General features: G+C 41.3%; 1 protein-coding gene across 1 annotated transcript in view; it reads left to right on the forward strand.

Annotated features, from left to right (window-relative positions):
• The window catches only part of AFF1 (AF4/FMR2 family member 1), a 182679-nt gene that overhangs the window by 113628 nt on the left and 55378 nt on the right, over positions 1-13673 (forward strand). Inside the window, exons 5-8 of the mRNA XM_032224361.1 lie at positions 6772-6816; positions 8479-8565; positions 10042-10072; positions 11882-11933. Coding sequence (XP_032080252.1) covers positions 6772-6816; positions 8479-8565; positions 10042-10072; positions 11882-11933 — 215 coding nt within the window. The remainder of the gene's footprint in view (positions 1-6771; positions 6817-8478; positions 8566-10041; positions 10073-11881; positions 11934-13673) is intronic.

Consider the following 13673-nt stretch of genomic DNA (forward strand, 5'->3'; position numbering starts at 1 on the left):
CTGTATTTAGCAATCAAGCACATCTACTACCCTACGCATTTAAAAACATTTAAAAATCCACATGAAAGTCATTCAACTTTCCTTGAAAAGACGATGCCTCTCAATCTCTACTGAAAATGGATTCCTTACAAAAACTACCCTGTTTCCCCGAACATAAGCCCTCCTGGATAATAAGCGGGCTTTTGAGCGCATGCACTAAAATAAGCCCTCCCCCCAAAAATAAGCCCTCCTTGAAAATATTTAAACACATGTGCGGCCGGTCCCTGCCAACACGAGATGAGGCAAGGCCGGAGGGGGGAAAGGGCATAGGGAACATGCCCTATGCACCCCACATGCCCTTGCCTAACAGCCGGTCCCGCAACCCTGGCCACCGCCATCCTTCTGCCATGCTAATGGCCGCCGCAAAAAGAGCGGCAGGCCTAGTGATGCGCAACACAGCAGTCAGCCATGAGGTGATCACTCTCACCGCCTCCTGCACCTCAAAAATAATAAGATCTCCCTGAAAATAAGGCCAAACATTTATTTCGGGGGTCAAAAGAAGATAAGACCCTTGTCTTATTTTCAGGGAAACACGGTTGGTATCACAACCACCACCATTTTCTGAAACGACACTTTGGAAGATAATTATAAGAGTGGCTTTGGGAGATCATCCTTTGCTTCCGATGTAAAAGAGGCCGTTAATAGCCAAGTTAAGACAATTATCGGAATGAATGTAGATTTGAAATCCAACTATAACAAAGGATTTTTCAAGGTAATCAAAATTAAAATTGGAATTTTGTTTCAAAACAAAAACCCCACAGACTGATCACTTTGCCAACTTGCCTCCCCTGACCTGCAATATCCTTTTGATGTTTTGAGGGACTTAAGAAAACAACTGAACATGATAAGTCATTTTCTTATCTAGCACAATTTCTTCAACCCGAGTCTTCTTCAATCTGATGCCCTTCAGATTGGCTTATACTATTTTATAAGTACAAATAGAGACAGAGAGAGAGAGAGAGCAATTGAGCTAAAGGCCATCCGGAGGATTTATTGCTGACTTGTGGTTTAGCAGATAAATGCTGAGGTTCCCTTGCAGCAAGACTGACCACGTACACCAGTGATGGGCAACCTTTTTGGCGTGGTGTGTCAAAAATCGGCAAAAAATCGAGCATAACTCGCGTTGTGTGTCACTTTGACAAAAACATAATTTTGCGCAATTTATAGTTGCTGCTAATGGCGCTCACAGTTCCCGTTGGCACTCCGCTGTTCCCTGCTGTGGTGCGGTCGTAACTGACAGTCCCAGGAGTAGACTCTCTGTGCCGGCCTGACTGGAGAGAGGCGCGCACTGTTCCCGCGCTCCTCTCCTGCGGGTCCTCCCTCGCCGCGCTGATGACATGTGTGCGCACGGCACGCACGCCTTACCAGCAGCCCCTGCGCTCAGAAAGGGGCGGCGGCGATACAGTAAGTGAGTGTGGGCGGGGGAGATCACACGTCCCACCCCCCCGTTCCTCCAGCACAGATTCTTTCATCCTCGGCGGCCGTGCAGGAGCCGAGGATGAATCGCATGAAATCCTGTGCGTGTCACCCCAAATGGCTATGCGTGTCAGCACTGACACGCGTGTCATAGGTTCGCCATCACTGACGTACACAATTAAAATCTCTGCACCCTGTGGTATAGTTTAGGAAAAGGTGTTGATACTGGGCATTGAGCATGCAAATTCTCTGGTTGGAAAACCAGAAAATGTACCTTTAGAGTAGAGGTAGGGAACTATGGCCCCTTTGTGACTTGTGGACTTTTAATTCCCAGAATTCCTAAGCCAACATGTCTGGTTCAGGAATTCTGGGAGTTGAAGTCATAAAAGGGCTGTAGTTCGTCACCCTTGCTTTAGAGTTTGTTTGTTTTTATCCTGATGTGGAAATTGAAAAGATGGCGGAGTGTCGTTTCCTTTTTAAAATGAAGAGATGAAACCGAAGTTCCATTTACAAAAGCAAGAGAATTGTGGTGACAATGGAAACTTCTGCAGGTGAAAGTATAGGATGGGTTTGTGGACACAAATGCCTCCTCAAAGCAGAAGGAGCAAGAAAGGTTGGCCTCAGAATATCTCAGGAGCAAGGTTTTCGTTTTTGAAAATTCATTATATAAATTAAAAATGTTGAAGGAAGGAACCAAGAGAGCCTATTTTCTCCTTCCATCTAGTATTCTCCAGTTTCCATGAAAATGTTTTTCTATCTGCAATTGGCTTCAGCTTCAGGTTGGATAAAGCATACTGTGTAGTCAATCACAGTTTTGTATATATATTTATAAATTAGTATGGACAAGTAGAGTGACATGGTGGCTCAGTAGCTAGGACGCTGAGCTTGTCGATCAGGAAGATCGGCAGTTCGAATCCCTAGCACCATGTAACAGAGTGAGCTCCCATGACTTGTCCCAGCTTCTGCCAACCTAGCAGTTCGAAAGCATGTGAAAATGCAAGTAGAAAAATAGAGACCACCTTTGGTGGGAAGGTAACAGCATTCTGTGTACCTTCGGCATTTAGTCATGCCGGCCACATGACCACGGAGACGTCTTCAGACAGCGCTGGCTCTTTGGCTTTGAAACGGAGATGAGCACTGCCCCCTAGAGCCGGGAACGACTAGCACATATGTGAGAGGGGAACCTTTACCTTTACCTATGGACAAGTGTTCCTCGATTTACATCCATAACTGGAACCAGAATTTCTGTTGCTAAGCAAGGCAGATGTTAAGTGACTGGTTCCTGGTTTTATGACAATACAAATTTTAATTGTTTACGCCTATGAAGGCCTGCCATCTCTTTCCAAAGAGGCTCCTCTTTGGATATAGAAATCGGAGCCCACCATGTTGGAGAGAAAATATGCTATGTTTACATTTAACCTAGTGGTTTTGTGAAACTTGGAAATTTTGTGTGCACTTCACAGTGTTTAGTAATAGCCGTCCTTTTGCCTGTGTCACGTGCCTAATGGGCATGAAAACAAGCTCCTTTTTTATTGACTGATTCGGCAAGTTAATAAAAATAAAGAGAAAATGAATACATTGACTAGGAATAAAACCTTTCAGGATTGGGTCATAAAAAATCATATAAGCAATATCTTGAACTGGTTTCCTTTCCGAGCCTCCGATTTCTCCTCTGTGGTGAAACACAGGAGGTGTTGCTGCTTTATGGGTGTTGTAAATAGCCCTGTGTGTTTGCTGTACTCAATGAAGAGCAAAAGGAAAGACTTGTTGTTTGTTCAAGAGCACTTTGTGATATAGTGAGAATTTGCGGGCGGTATAACTGACACCGTGAAATGTTAGCCAGGTAGCCATTGGTTTGAATCTTGCCATTAGATGCGAACTCACCCACTGCTGGGTGCTATTTAGCAAGTTTCTATATCTCTAGGCCAGTGGTTCCCAACCTTTTTTTGGCCGTGCCCCACCTAAGCATCTCTAAAATCCTGATCCCCCCCCCTCCCCGTGACATATAATTCGTACTTTACTCAAAAAGTGAACTCTACTCACACGGAGGAAGCCTAAAAGGCCATTACCCTTGGTTTAAACCAGGTTCAAATTGCTCCCATTAAAAATCAAATTGTTGGGAACCACTGCTCTAGACAGAAATTCGGATTAAGGTTATATAGTAATAAGTGGTTTCTTGATTTTCTTTATCTGATCTGAAAAAAAAAACCATCCACTTTAATTCAGGGCTCGGATAATGAAGAAGAATTAGAGGAAGCCATAATTAATATCACCCATTTCTATCTGAGCAAAATCATATCCTCACTAGTTTTCTAAAAACCATAGCAGAGAGGAAGTCTTCCTCAATCTTACTAGAGCATGTTGTAGCTCATTCTCCTGAAAATACTATTATTTATGACTGTCAAATTGACGTGCAAAGGACAAGATTTCATCCTTCCAGCCAAGCCTTCTTTCTTTCTTTTAATGGTTCCTGACTATTTGCAATTATGATGTTTGGAAATTAGAGACTGTATCAAATAAAGTATGCAATTCTTCTTTATGAACTTTCCTAACAAAAATGAAAGCTCTATGGAAGCATGCATCTGTCTCGCTTTAGAGGGAGGGAAGGGGTAGCAAAAGAGAACTTGGTGAATATGTACCTCAGATACCTTTATTAGGCTTGGAGTTCCTTGCAAGAGTCAAACACAATATGAAACAGTAAGTATAATCTTGCCTTGATCAAAGACTTATCTTGAGCATCCTGCCTTCCACACACTGGCTCATAAATACAGTGGATCTTTGTTTAAATATAAATCTATTCGCTATGCAATTTGGTTAAGATGGTTACTGCAGGAAACAATGCATACTTTCTCTTAAAATTATAGCCCTGTGATTCTGAAATAATGTGATATTCTGACCCCTGAACTGATGAACTTTTGTGCTCCCTTCCTGGTAAAGCAAATTATTTCATTAGATGAGTCATACTCAAAAGCCCAAGTTTGAGTTCTGAGGCAACAGTGCGATCCCCCTTGAAGTTATTTACAACCTGCTGGGAAGTCTTACACTACTGTAAAATTTGTAAATCAGTCCTACAACTTAACTTTGGTTTCTGTTGTGGCCCGCCAGCGGAGCTGGTTGCAGACTCAGATGGTGAGGAGGTTGGGGAGGAACAGTCCTGGAGTCTGGGGAAGGCTCTGATGAGGGCTCTGTGTCGGAGACAGAGATGGGTCCAGGGCCGTCTGACAATTATCAGCTACCTTTGAAGTCGGAGATCAGTGGAGGAGAAGAATAGCTGGAGCCTGTTCCTGATGTACGCATGTGCAGAGCTGCCAGAAGAAGAGAGCTGTTTAGGAACAAGGGCCGACTCGGGAGTAAATGCATAGGTGGACGGTGAATGGCCCCTCCCATAGGGAATAAAGAGGAGCAAAAGGAGAGTGAAATTTGCAGGAGACAATTTGTTTAATTAGTGTGAAGATTTGTTTGTGACTCTCAGAGACTCCTTGCCAAGTCTTTTCTTGTACAGCATTGTGTTTGGAAGATATCGGCCTGGCAGCTCTCCAAGCCTGATAAGGTCTGTGGTTGTAAATTCACCCTCGAAAGACTGTTTTCCAGGACTTTGCTGGATGTGAACGAGAGGAATTCACATTAGCTTAATAAAAAGGGGTTTTGTCAAGACAAGGAATCTGCTTTGTGATTTTGTGAAGCCTAGGTCAGAACAGTTTCATCCATGGGAAAACGTACATTGGTACCAATAAAGGAGAACATTTGTAGCTCGGGGTTGAATTGACGGGTCCTCTTTGAGCTTGGCTGTTTTCTTGCAGGCATTTCATTACCCAAACTAAGTTAAAAAAAAAGACTGGTCTCTGGGGAGAACTTTCATAGAATAGCTGACCTGGTATGAAGACATGGAATGCTTTCATTAATAATTTGTGATAAATAATGCACATAATGATAAGAAAACGGAAAGTTAATGTTCATCTAATATTGAATTATTAAGAAGATGGAAGACTGAGGAAACACATGCAAAAGAGTAAGGGACAGGATGAAGAAAGGGAGAATATTGTAGATGAAAGGTGCACAGTTTGTGTGTTGGGGTGGGGTCGGGTGGGGTGAGGAGTTTATACACCAGGTGTGTCAAACTCACGTCATCACATCGTCATCATGTGATGTATCGTGATTTCCCTCCACTTTGCTAAACTGGGGTGGGCGTGGCCAGCACGTGATGCATGCGGGCTGCAGGTTTGACACCCCTACTCTACACAGTCCAGCGAATTACGGGTTGTACTGAAGTTGTGAACAACGGAGGAGATGAGAGAGGTCAGGTCCCCAGAAGACTAAAGGTGTGGGAGGACTCCTCTAAATGTTCATATTGGTTCACAAGTTTCTCACCAACATTTTGGTTTTAGATTTCTCGTTATTGCTAGATGAACTCTGGTACTTTACACAGTGCTTAATTATGAATGTTATTTCTTAAAGATTTCCCTTCCCCCCTCCCCTTAATTTTAAGCAGTTGTCTTAAGCACTTGCCTTCTGTTTGAAGAAGCTTGACTCTAGTTGCCTGCTGGAAGCTAAAACATGTTGGAATAATACGCTGGAATCATGCCGAGACTTGCCTTATTCTCAGTACTGTGTAGATGAAAATTACTTCCCTCTGAAGGCTGGAGCATTTAAGCATGTGTGTAATGGACGGAGGTGAATTTCTGAGCATTCAGAGCAGTGATGGGGTGTGGCATCAGTCTTGAAAGAAACAGGAGGGAAAAAACCCGCTTCATCTATAGTTGAAGCGGGATTATTCTTTGGAGAATAGCCTCTAATGGCAGTTACTAGAGCTATTTCTCAAGAGAGCAGCTTCCTGTGATGAATATATTGTGTGCTTTCCAGGCAGCAGCAAAAATAGTTCACGGCAGTGATGGCATGGTGTGAGAAATTCCTTCTTAAGGCATGAAGCTCAGGTTTGATTTGCAGATGAAATAACTCATCTCCGTGCAGGAATTCCTATTAATGTGGGTTAAGGTAACCTACCACAACTTCAGCCAGTTAAACAACACAATCACTTGTTTCTCACTGTTGGTCTTAGGTCGGTCAACGGTAGTCTTCATGCAGATTTTGCTGTATAGTTTAACTGAAGACCCGTAAAAAAATAATAATCTCCTTTTAAGACAAAAAGCAGGGAGAGAAAACTCTGCTTTAAACTAGCTGCTCATGCCAACATTCATCACTCCTGTTTTCTCTTGCAATAGATATTGTACATCAAATCTTGTATTGTGATGTATCTTTCTGTACATGAATGTACTCCTAATTTCATGGATTTACAATTCTTCTCTTTATGTTTTTCAGCAGTCTTACTCCAATGAAGCCCATTGTGTTGAAGAAATTTTGAAGGTGAGTATATTCGCATTAAGTGGAAAAAGATGCCATAAAGGAAGCAGTACTAATTTCATGGTTTTTTTTTTTTAAACGACTGGGTCATCATTATCATCAAAATGTAGGGTCCCGTCCCCCCCGTCTATAATGCTGCTCATGTTTCTTTGCTGCAGAATTTGATCAGTAGGCTTCAAGCAGAATATCATCTTGAATGTTTTAAATAATTTCTGGTTTCAGAACAAAAAATTAAAATAAAATAGAAGGACTACAAACAACACATTGTCTGTGTTTATCCAAGCGGATGAGTTATCATTCTCTGAAATTTTGGCTTCTTGGTTACAAAAAAAGCATTCTTGTGTCCTGCTGGGCTCCTCGTCCTAGCACAGATGACCAAGAACTTCCTATCCAAGCTTAAACTTTATAAGGAAATCCAATTTGTGGTTTATTTTATCTTTAATAAAGCAGGAATCCCAAAAACAATTTGGCTTCAAACTTTGGCTTGTTGGAAGAAATGCAACTTGGAAATCCAAAAAAACCACTGAATTTATTTTGATTGGGCTTCCTTTTTTTTAAAAAAAAAAAAACTTTTGATTGAAGAGTTTTTCAATACTAAAAGATAGTACAAACTACTGTATTTTTCAGAGTGTAAGACGCACCTTTTTCCCCTCAAAAAAGAGGGTGAAAATCTGGGTGTGTCTTATACACTGAATACAACATTTTTGGCCTCACAAAACCCCACCCCCTTTGCAAAAATGGCCGTGCATAGCCTTTAGGAGGCTTATAGAGGGCTCCTGTGAGCTGGGGAGGGCAAAAATGAGCAAAAAAAAAAAGGTCAATTTTTTGCTCGTTTTTGCCCCACCGCCATCCCACAGGAACACTCTAAGCCTCCTAAAGGCTATGCATGCCCTATTTTTGACAAGAAATGGGCCCGTTTTTGTGAGGTCTGCAGAGTGCAAAAACTTTTTTTTTTAAATGTGCCTCTTCAAAATCTTGGTGCGTCTTATACTCCAGTGCCTCTTATACTCTGAAAAATATGATAAATTCAGAAAAAAGAAAGGGAGGGCTAGAATTTGGATTGGTTTTAGAATTTAGAATTTAGAATTTATTAACATTTATAGGCCGCCCTTTTCCCTGAGGGGACTCAGGGCGGCTCACATAAAATCAGGGAAGGGGGATACAAACAATGACATAGACACACATAAGTAAAAATAATAAGCAACATTCATTCATCATTCGGGAGGGGCGACTATCTTTGTCCCCAGGCCTGACGGGCTAGCCAGGTCTTAAGGGCTATGCGGAAGGCCTGGACGGTTTTCCTATGCATATTGGGATATTCCTTTTTTTCTCTTAATGCTGCCCCACACATTGCCATTATTTATCACATTCAAAATTGTAGAAAGGAATTGTAGAAAGGATAAAGGAATATGAAAGGAGAAAAGAAGGATAGCATGCATTCCTCTGAATGCAGAGTGTTCAAATATTAAGGAATCAAAGTCTGACTGTTTTGATGATAGTTTCAAAGATCACTTCCAACTCTAGGATGCAAAAGCCGAGAAAAATAATGTTTCAGTTACATCCCCATGTTACTGTTGGAAGATTTTCTTATTCTTTTTGCAGCTGAGGAAGTAATAAAAGTTAGGAATTAAGAGCTGATTATTGTTCTTCTCAATTTCTTCCCAGGAAATGACCCATTCATGGCCACCTCCTTTGACAGCAATCCATACTCCTAGCACAGCTGAGCCATCAAAGTTTCCATTTCCTGTAAAGGTGAAGAAACAAAATCTTTCATTCCATCTATGTGAATTAATGTATGAAAATGCATGTCATTCAACTCATTTTAGCAATGTATTGTTTCCAGCAAAGAAGAAAAGTTTGCAGGACAAAACAAACAGTCATAAAAAGATAGTTTCTTTTGTGCAACTGTTGCTTTGAACTAATCTCTGTGGGCATGTAAATATTCGTTATGTTTATATTTTTGGAATCATTGTTTTGTTTAACATGCAGCTTAAAAGGTGAGTCATTTTATGTTCAAGAAAAGGTAGTAAGTCTTCCTATCAATCATGACATGTACAAATGTTCCATAGTAGAAAGTCATAATTCAGAACTTCTTTTCCCTTAACTCCTAAATGCCCAAAGCCTTCTACAATGTGGGAATACACTCCACAAGAGTAAATGCAACTCCTAGTATTCCCCATTATGGTCATATTTGCCTGTTTATTTTAGGAGTTGTGTAGGACATCCATAACAAATTAGCTACACTAGATGTATTCATTATGCCCAAAGACATATAATTCCTGAGTTACTTACTTGATGCCAATTGCCTTGCACTCATGTCAGAAGCATTGAGGCCTTCTGGGTTGAAAGAATTATCCAGTGACATCACTGTTGCTCGGAGAATGCCCAGTTACGGGCTTTTTTCATGACCCCGGAAGGAGCCGAAGCGAAGGTCAGGAGCTTACCCCATCCCAGGACAGCACTCGGGTCTTGAACGTGGGCTTCCTAACCTCCAATTTAGCATCCTAACCATGTGAGCCACTATGCTCCATTATTTGATGCCAATAATCTCACAACTGCTACTGTTATTCTGCTTGTGCTTTTTAACTACTTATAAGATCCTGGAATTGCTTCTTAACAGAAGTTTGATTTTTGCCCCGATTCTTTCACAATTGAAAACATTTTTCTTCTAGTGCTTCTTGTTCCTATCCTGCTAGTTTTGCAAGTCATCATGAGAGGTGGTGGTATGTGTCGGGTGCAAATTGTAGGAGATGACCAGGTTGAGCCCAAGGGTGGGGTGAAACACGTCATCAAACCGGAATCCACACACTGGCAAAAGAGACCCAAGTCCTTTAAAGTCCATGATTCTTATCTGGAACTTGGCTGTTATTAATTCATATTTTTGGGTATAGGTTGCTTGGAATAAACCCACAGTGCTTTCTTTACTTTATTCTGACTCCTGGTTTCTTGTGCCTGACAAAAATAAATGAAATAAATGCATAGTTTCCCTGTTTTCTATTCTTTTCAATTTAGAATGTTAACATTAGTACTATGGAACGTACTATGCAGTATAATAATACTATAATAATATGATGATGGCAATTATAAAGAAATACATATTTATTATGATAAAGAAGAAATAGAAATGTAAATAGTGCAGTATTTTTTTTAGCTTAAGTTTGCTTATGTTTACTTTACCCCTAAAATTATTGGGTTGTATATAAAAATCCTTCCTTTTCTGCTTTCTAGGAAACTCAGCAGCCTGGATCAGTAATTCAGAGTAAGTATAAAGACCATAGTCTAAACTTATAAACTGCCACAACCTGCTGTTATTTGTTCATTTTCACAGATTACACACAGAATTCATGTAACATAAAATGTGAAAAAAAGGAATGGCATCTCAGGCTTTTGGTTAGAGATTAAGTGAAGCAATCTTTGATTCTGATAAGTTTTGCCATATTTCCCCGAAAATAAGACTGCGTCTTATTTTCTTTTGACCCCCCCAAAATAAGCACTTGGCCTTATTTTCGGGGAGGTCTTATTATTATTATGGTGCAGGACGCCCCTTAATCTCAGCCTGTGGCCCACAGATCAGCTGATCCAGAGAGGGCCGGAAGTTCTCTTTCTTTCTGGCACACTCTTGCCACCCCTAGCATCGCTGGGCCTGCTGCTCTTTGCAGTCGCTAGTAAGAGAAGGGGCGTGATAGCTAGAGTTTGCGGAAACTGCCTTCCCGAGACCGTTCCTCATGGATGGCAGGTGCATGTGAGGTATGTTCCCCCCTCCCCCCTTAAATAGCAGCGCATGTGGTTAAATATTTTAGGGGAGGCCTATTTTTGCGCATGTGCTCAAAAGCTCGTTTGGGCTTATTATCTGGGGAGATCTTATTTTCAGGGAAACAGGGTAGGAGGTGAGCTGGTCAGAAGACATGCTCATGCTGGAAACGGAAGACCAGATCTTCCAGTTTCCAGCACTGCTGCACACACAAAGGCAAGCTGATCGGTGCCTGCTCCTGCGCGCCAAAAACCCGGAAGAGGAATGGCTAGTGTCGTGCGTGCCAGGCAACATGGCTCCGTGTGCCACTTCGGGCACACGTGCCATGGGTTTGCCATCACGGTTCTACTGCTTTTAGATGTCACAAGGCATATTTATTTATTCATTCATTAGGTATTTGTATTTCAGACTTTTAAAACCACCATCTTTCTCTGGGCGATGATCAATAAAAATTAAGCTTTAAAAAACGAATAACATTTTTTTAAAAAAATGTATGTGTCATTGGGTCACTAGCACATTGCAAAAGATGTGAAAAGAAAAGCATGAACATGCCTATGGAGATTGGGGCAGTGATGAAATATTGAAATCTGTTGCTTCAGATTATTCTGACAATGGAAATTGCTAGTGCTGTTAGAAAACATAATCCACCTATCCTTTAAAACATTATTTTCTACGTCTCATACGTGGCAATGTCATGAATATTAGAAGGCAACATGGATTAATTCTGCCCTCTTTTAAAAAGAAAAAAAAAGCTTAATGGATTTTTACTGGCAACCATTCTCTCAAGCTAGCCCATTTTAGCTTCAGTCTGTTTATATTTATCCAACCTTATAATATTTAATGGGGCAGAGGCAAATCAAACTCGTTATAAAGTTCCTTTTTAAAAATCCCTCAACGTGTTTGGAGGTAAATAAATGTCTGTGCAGATTTTAGTCATCCAGATCATAGTTATCTCAATGAGAGCTTTTTTTCTTTAAAAGAAGAAAAATTTCTCTCCCCCCAACCTCCCCTCCATCAGAACTGATGAAGCTTCTTGGATGAGAAGTGAAACGTTTTCTTATTCCGCAAGGGGGAAAAAAACAGTCCAGTTGCCTTTTGAAGAAAAAAAAGGGGCACATTTGAGACTATTTGGAAGTATCACATTTTTTTAACCTAGGGATTAAAAATAAAAATGGAAAAGTTTTGCCTAAGTCGTAAATGTCACAGAGAGACAGAGAAAAAAGAGAAAAGACAATAGAAAACAATGCAAAAAATCCAAAATGTTCATCACCCCAAATCTTCTCTTCTCTCCCTCCCTGCCCCCTTGGTGTCTTTCAGAACAGTGTGATGCGCCTTTGAAGACTTTGTCTGTTTCTCAGCAACCGACGTCGTAAGTCACTGCATTTTTTCCACCCTTGGTGTGTTTGTCATTCATTAGCGAAATCTGCCAGTCATTAGTGAATGAGAGGAGATTTATTGCAGGTAGCTTTAACTTAATTGAAATGTGGCTGCTGCAGAAAGAGCAACTTAGGTTCTGGCACTGCCTTTGCCTGCTTCAAATGGAGATTCTCTACTTGCAAAAATATAAAATAATAGGGTTACTATAACATTAATAAACACGGTTACTCTTTGTGCGAAGTATTCAACAAGTTCGATGAGGACAGAGATATAGTACATTCCAATTGGCAAATTAATTAATTAAATTAATTGTATTTATTTGAATTGATTAGGGATTTGGCAACAACCTGATAGTCTTATCAACTTTTTTTTAATGTGTAAGATACTGTTAAGGAGATCATTTGGGTATTTCTAAGAACTAGTTCTAGGGTGACTCTGTGGCTAAGACGCTGAGCTTGTCGATCAGAAAGGTCAGCAGTTCGGCGGTAATATCAATTAAAAACGTTGAAAGAAGGAACCGGGAGAGCATCTTTTCTTCTTCCATCTAGTATTCTCCAGTTTCCATGAAAATATTTTTCTATCTGCATTTGGCTTCAGTTTCAGGTTGGATAAAGTGTACTGTGTAGTGTGTGTGTGTGTGTGTGTGTGTGTGTGTGTGTGTGTGTGTGTATGCATCGAGAGAGAGAGAGAGAGGGAGGGTGGGTGGGTCTGTGGGGGGGAGAGAGAGAGACGGTGAGCTTGTTGATCAGAAAGGTTGGCAGTTCGAATCCCTAACGCCGTGTAACGGAGTGATCACCTGTTACTTGTCTCAGCTTCTGCCAACCTAGCAGTTCGAAAGCATGTAAAAATGCAAGTAGAAAGATAGGGACCACCTTTGGTGGGAAGGTAACAGCGTTCGTGCACTTTAGTCATGCCAGTCACATGACCACGTAAACGTCTTCGGACAGTGCTGGCTCTTTGGCTTTGAAACAGAGATGAGCACCACCCCCCGAACGACTCGCAAATCTGTGCAAGGGGAACTTTTACCTTTACTAAGAACTAGTACCTTCAATGCAGAGTTGGCTACAGTTGAGAAAAACAGGCTGTCTGTTTGACCATGCAGTCAGTGAAGGTTTTTTTTTTTTTAAATTTCATTTGCAGGTAGTCCTTGACTTACAACAGCTCATTTAAGTGACCATTTGAAGTTACAACGGCACTGAAAAAAGTGACTTATCATGACAGTTTTTCACACTTACCGTTGCAACATTCTCATGGTCACGTGATCAAAATCCAACTGCTTGGCAACTGACTCACACTTATGACAGTTGTAGTGCCCCTGGGTCATGTGACCCCATTTTGTGACTTTCTGACAAGCAAAGTGAATGGGGAAGCCAGATTCACTTAACAACCATGTTACCAAATTAACGGCAGTGATTCACTTAACAACTGTGGCAAGGTAAAGATTGTAAAATGCGGCCAAATTCCTAAGTTGCTAAGTGAGACATTCCAAATGTCTCACTTAACGAGAAATTTCGGGCTTGATTGTGATCGTGTCAAGGACGATATTATCTCTCTCTCTCTCTCCCTCTCTCCCTTTCTTTTTCCCCCCCTCTCTCTCTTTCCCCTCCCTCTCTCTCTCTCTCTTTCCTCTCTCTCCCTTTCCCTCATTCCCTCCCTCCCACGCTCTCCTTTTTCCTCTCTTTCCCCCTCCCTCCCTCCCTCCCTCCCTCCCTCCCTCCCTCCCTCCCTCCCT

This window comes from Thamnophis elegans, chromosome 9, assembly GCF_009769535.1.
Source record: "Thamnophis elegans isolate rThaEle1 chromosome 9, rThaEle1.pri, whole genome shotgun sequence".
Lineage (NCBI taxonomy): Eukaryota > Metazoa > Chordata > Lepidosauria > Squamata > Colubridae > Thamnophis > Thamnophis elegans.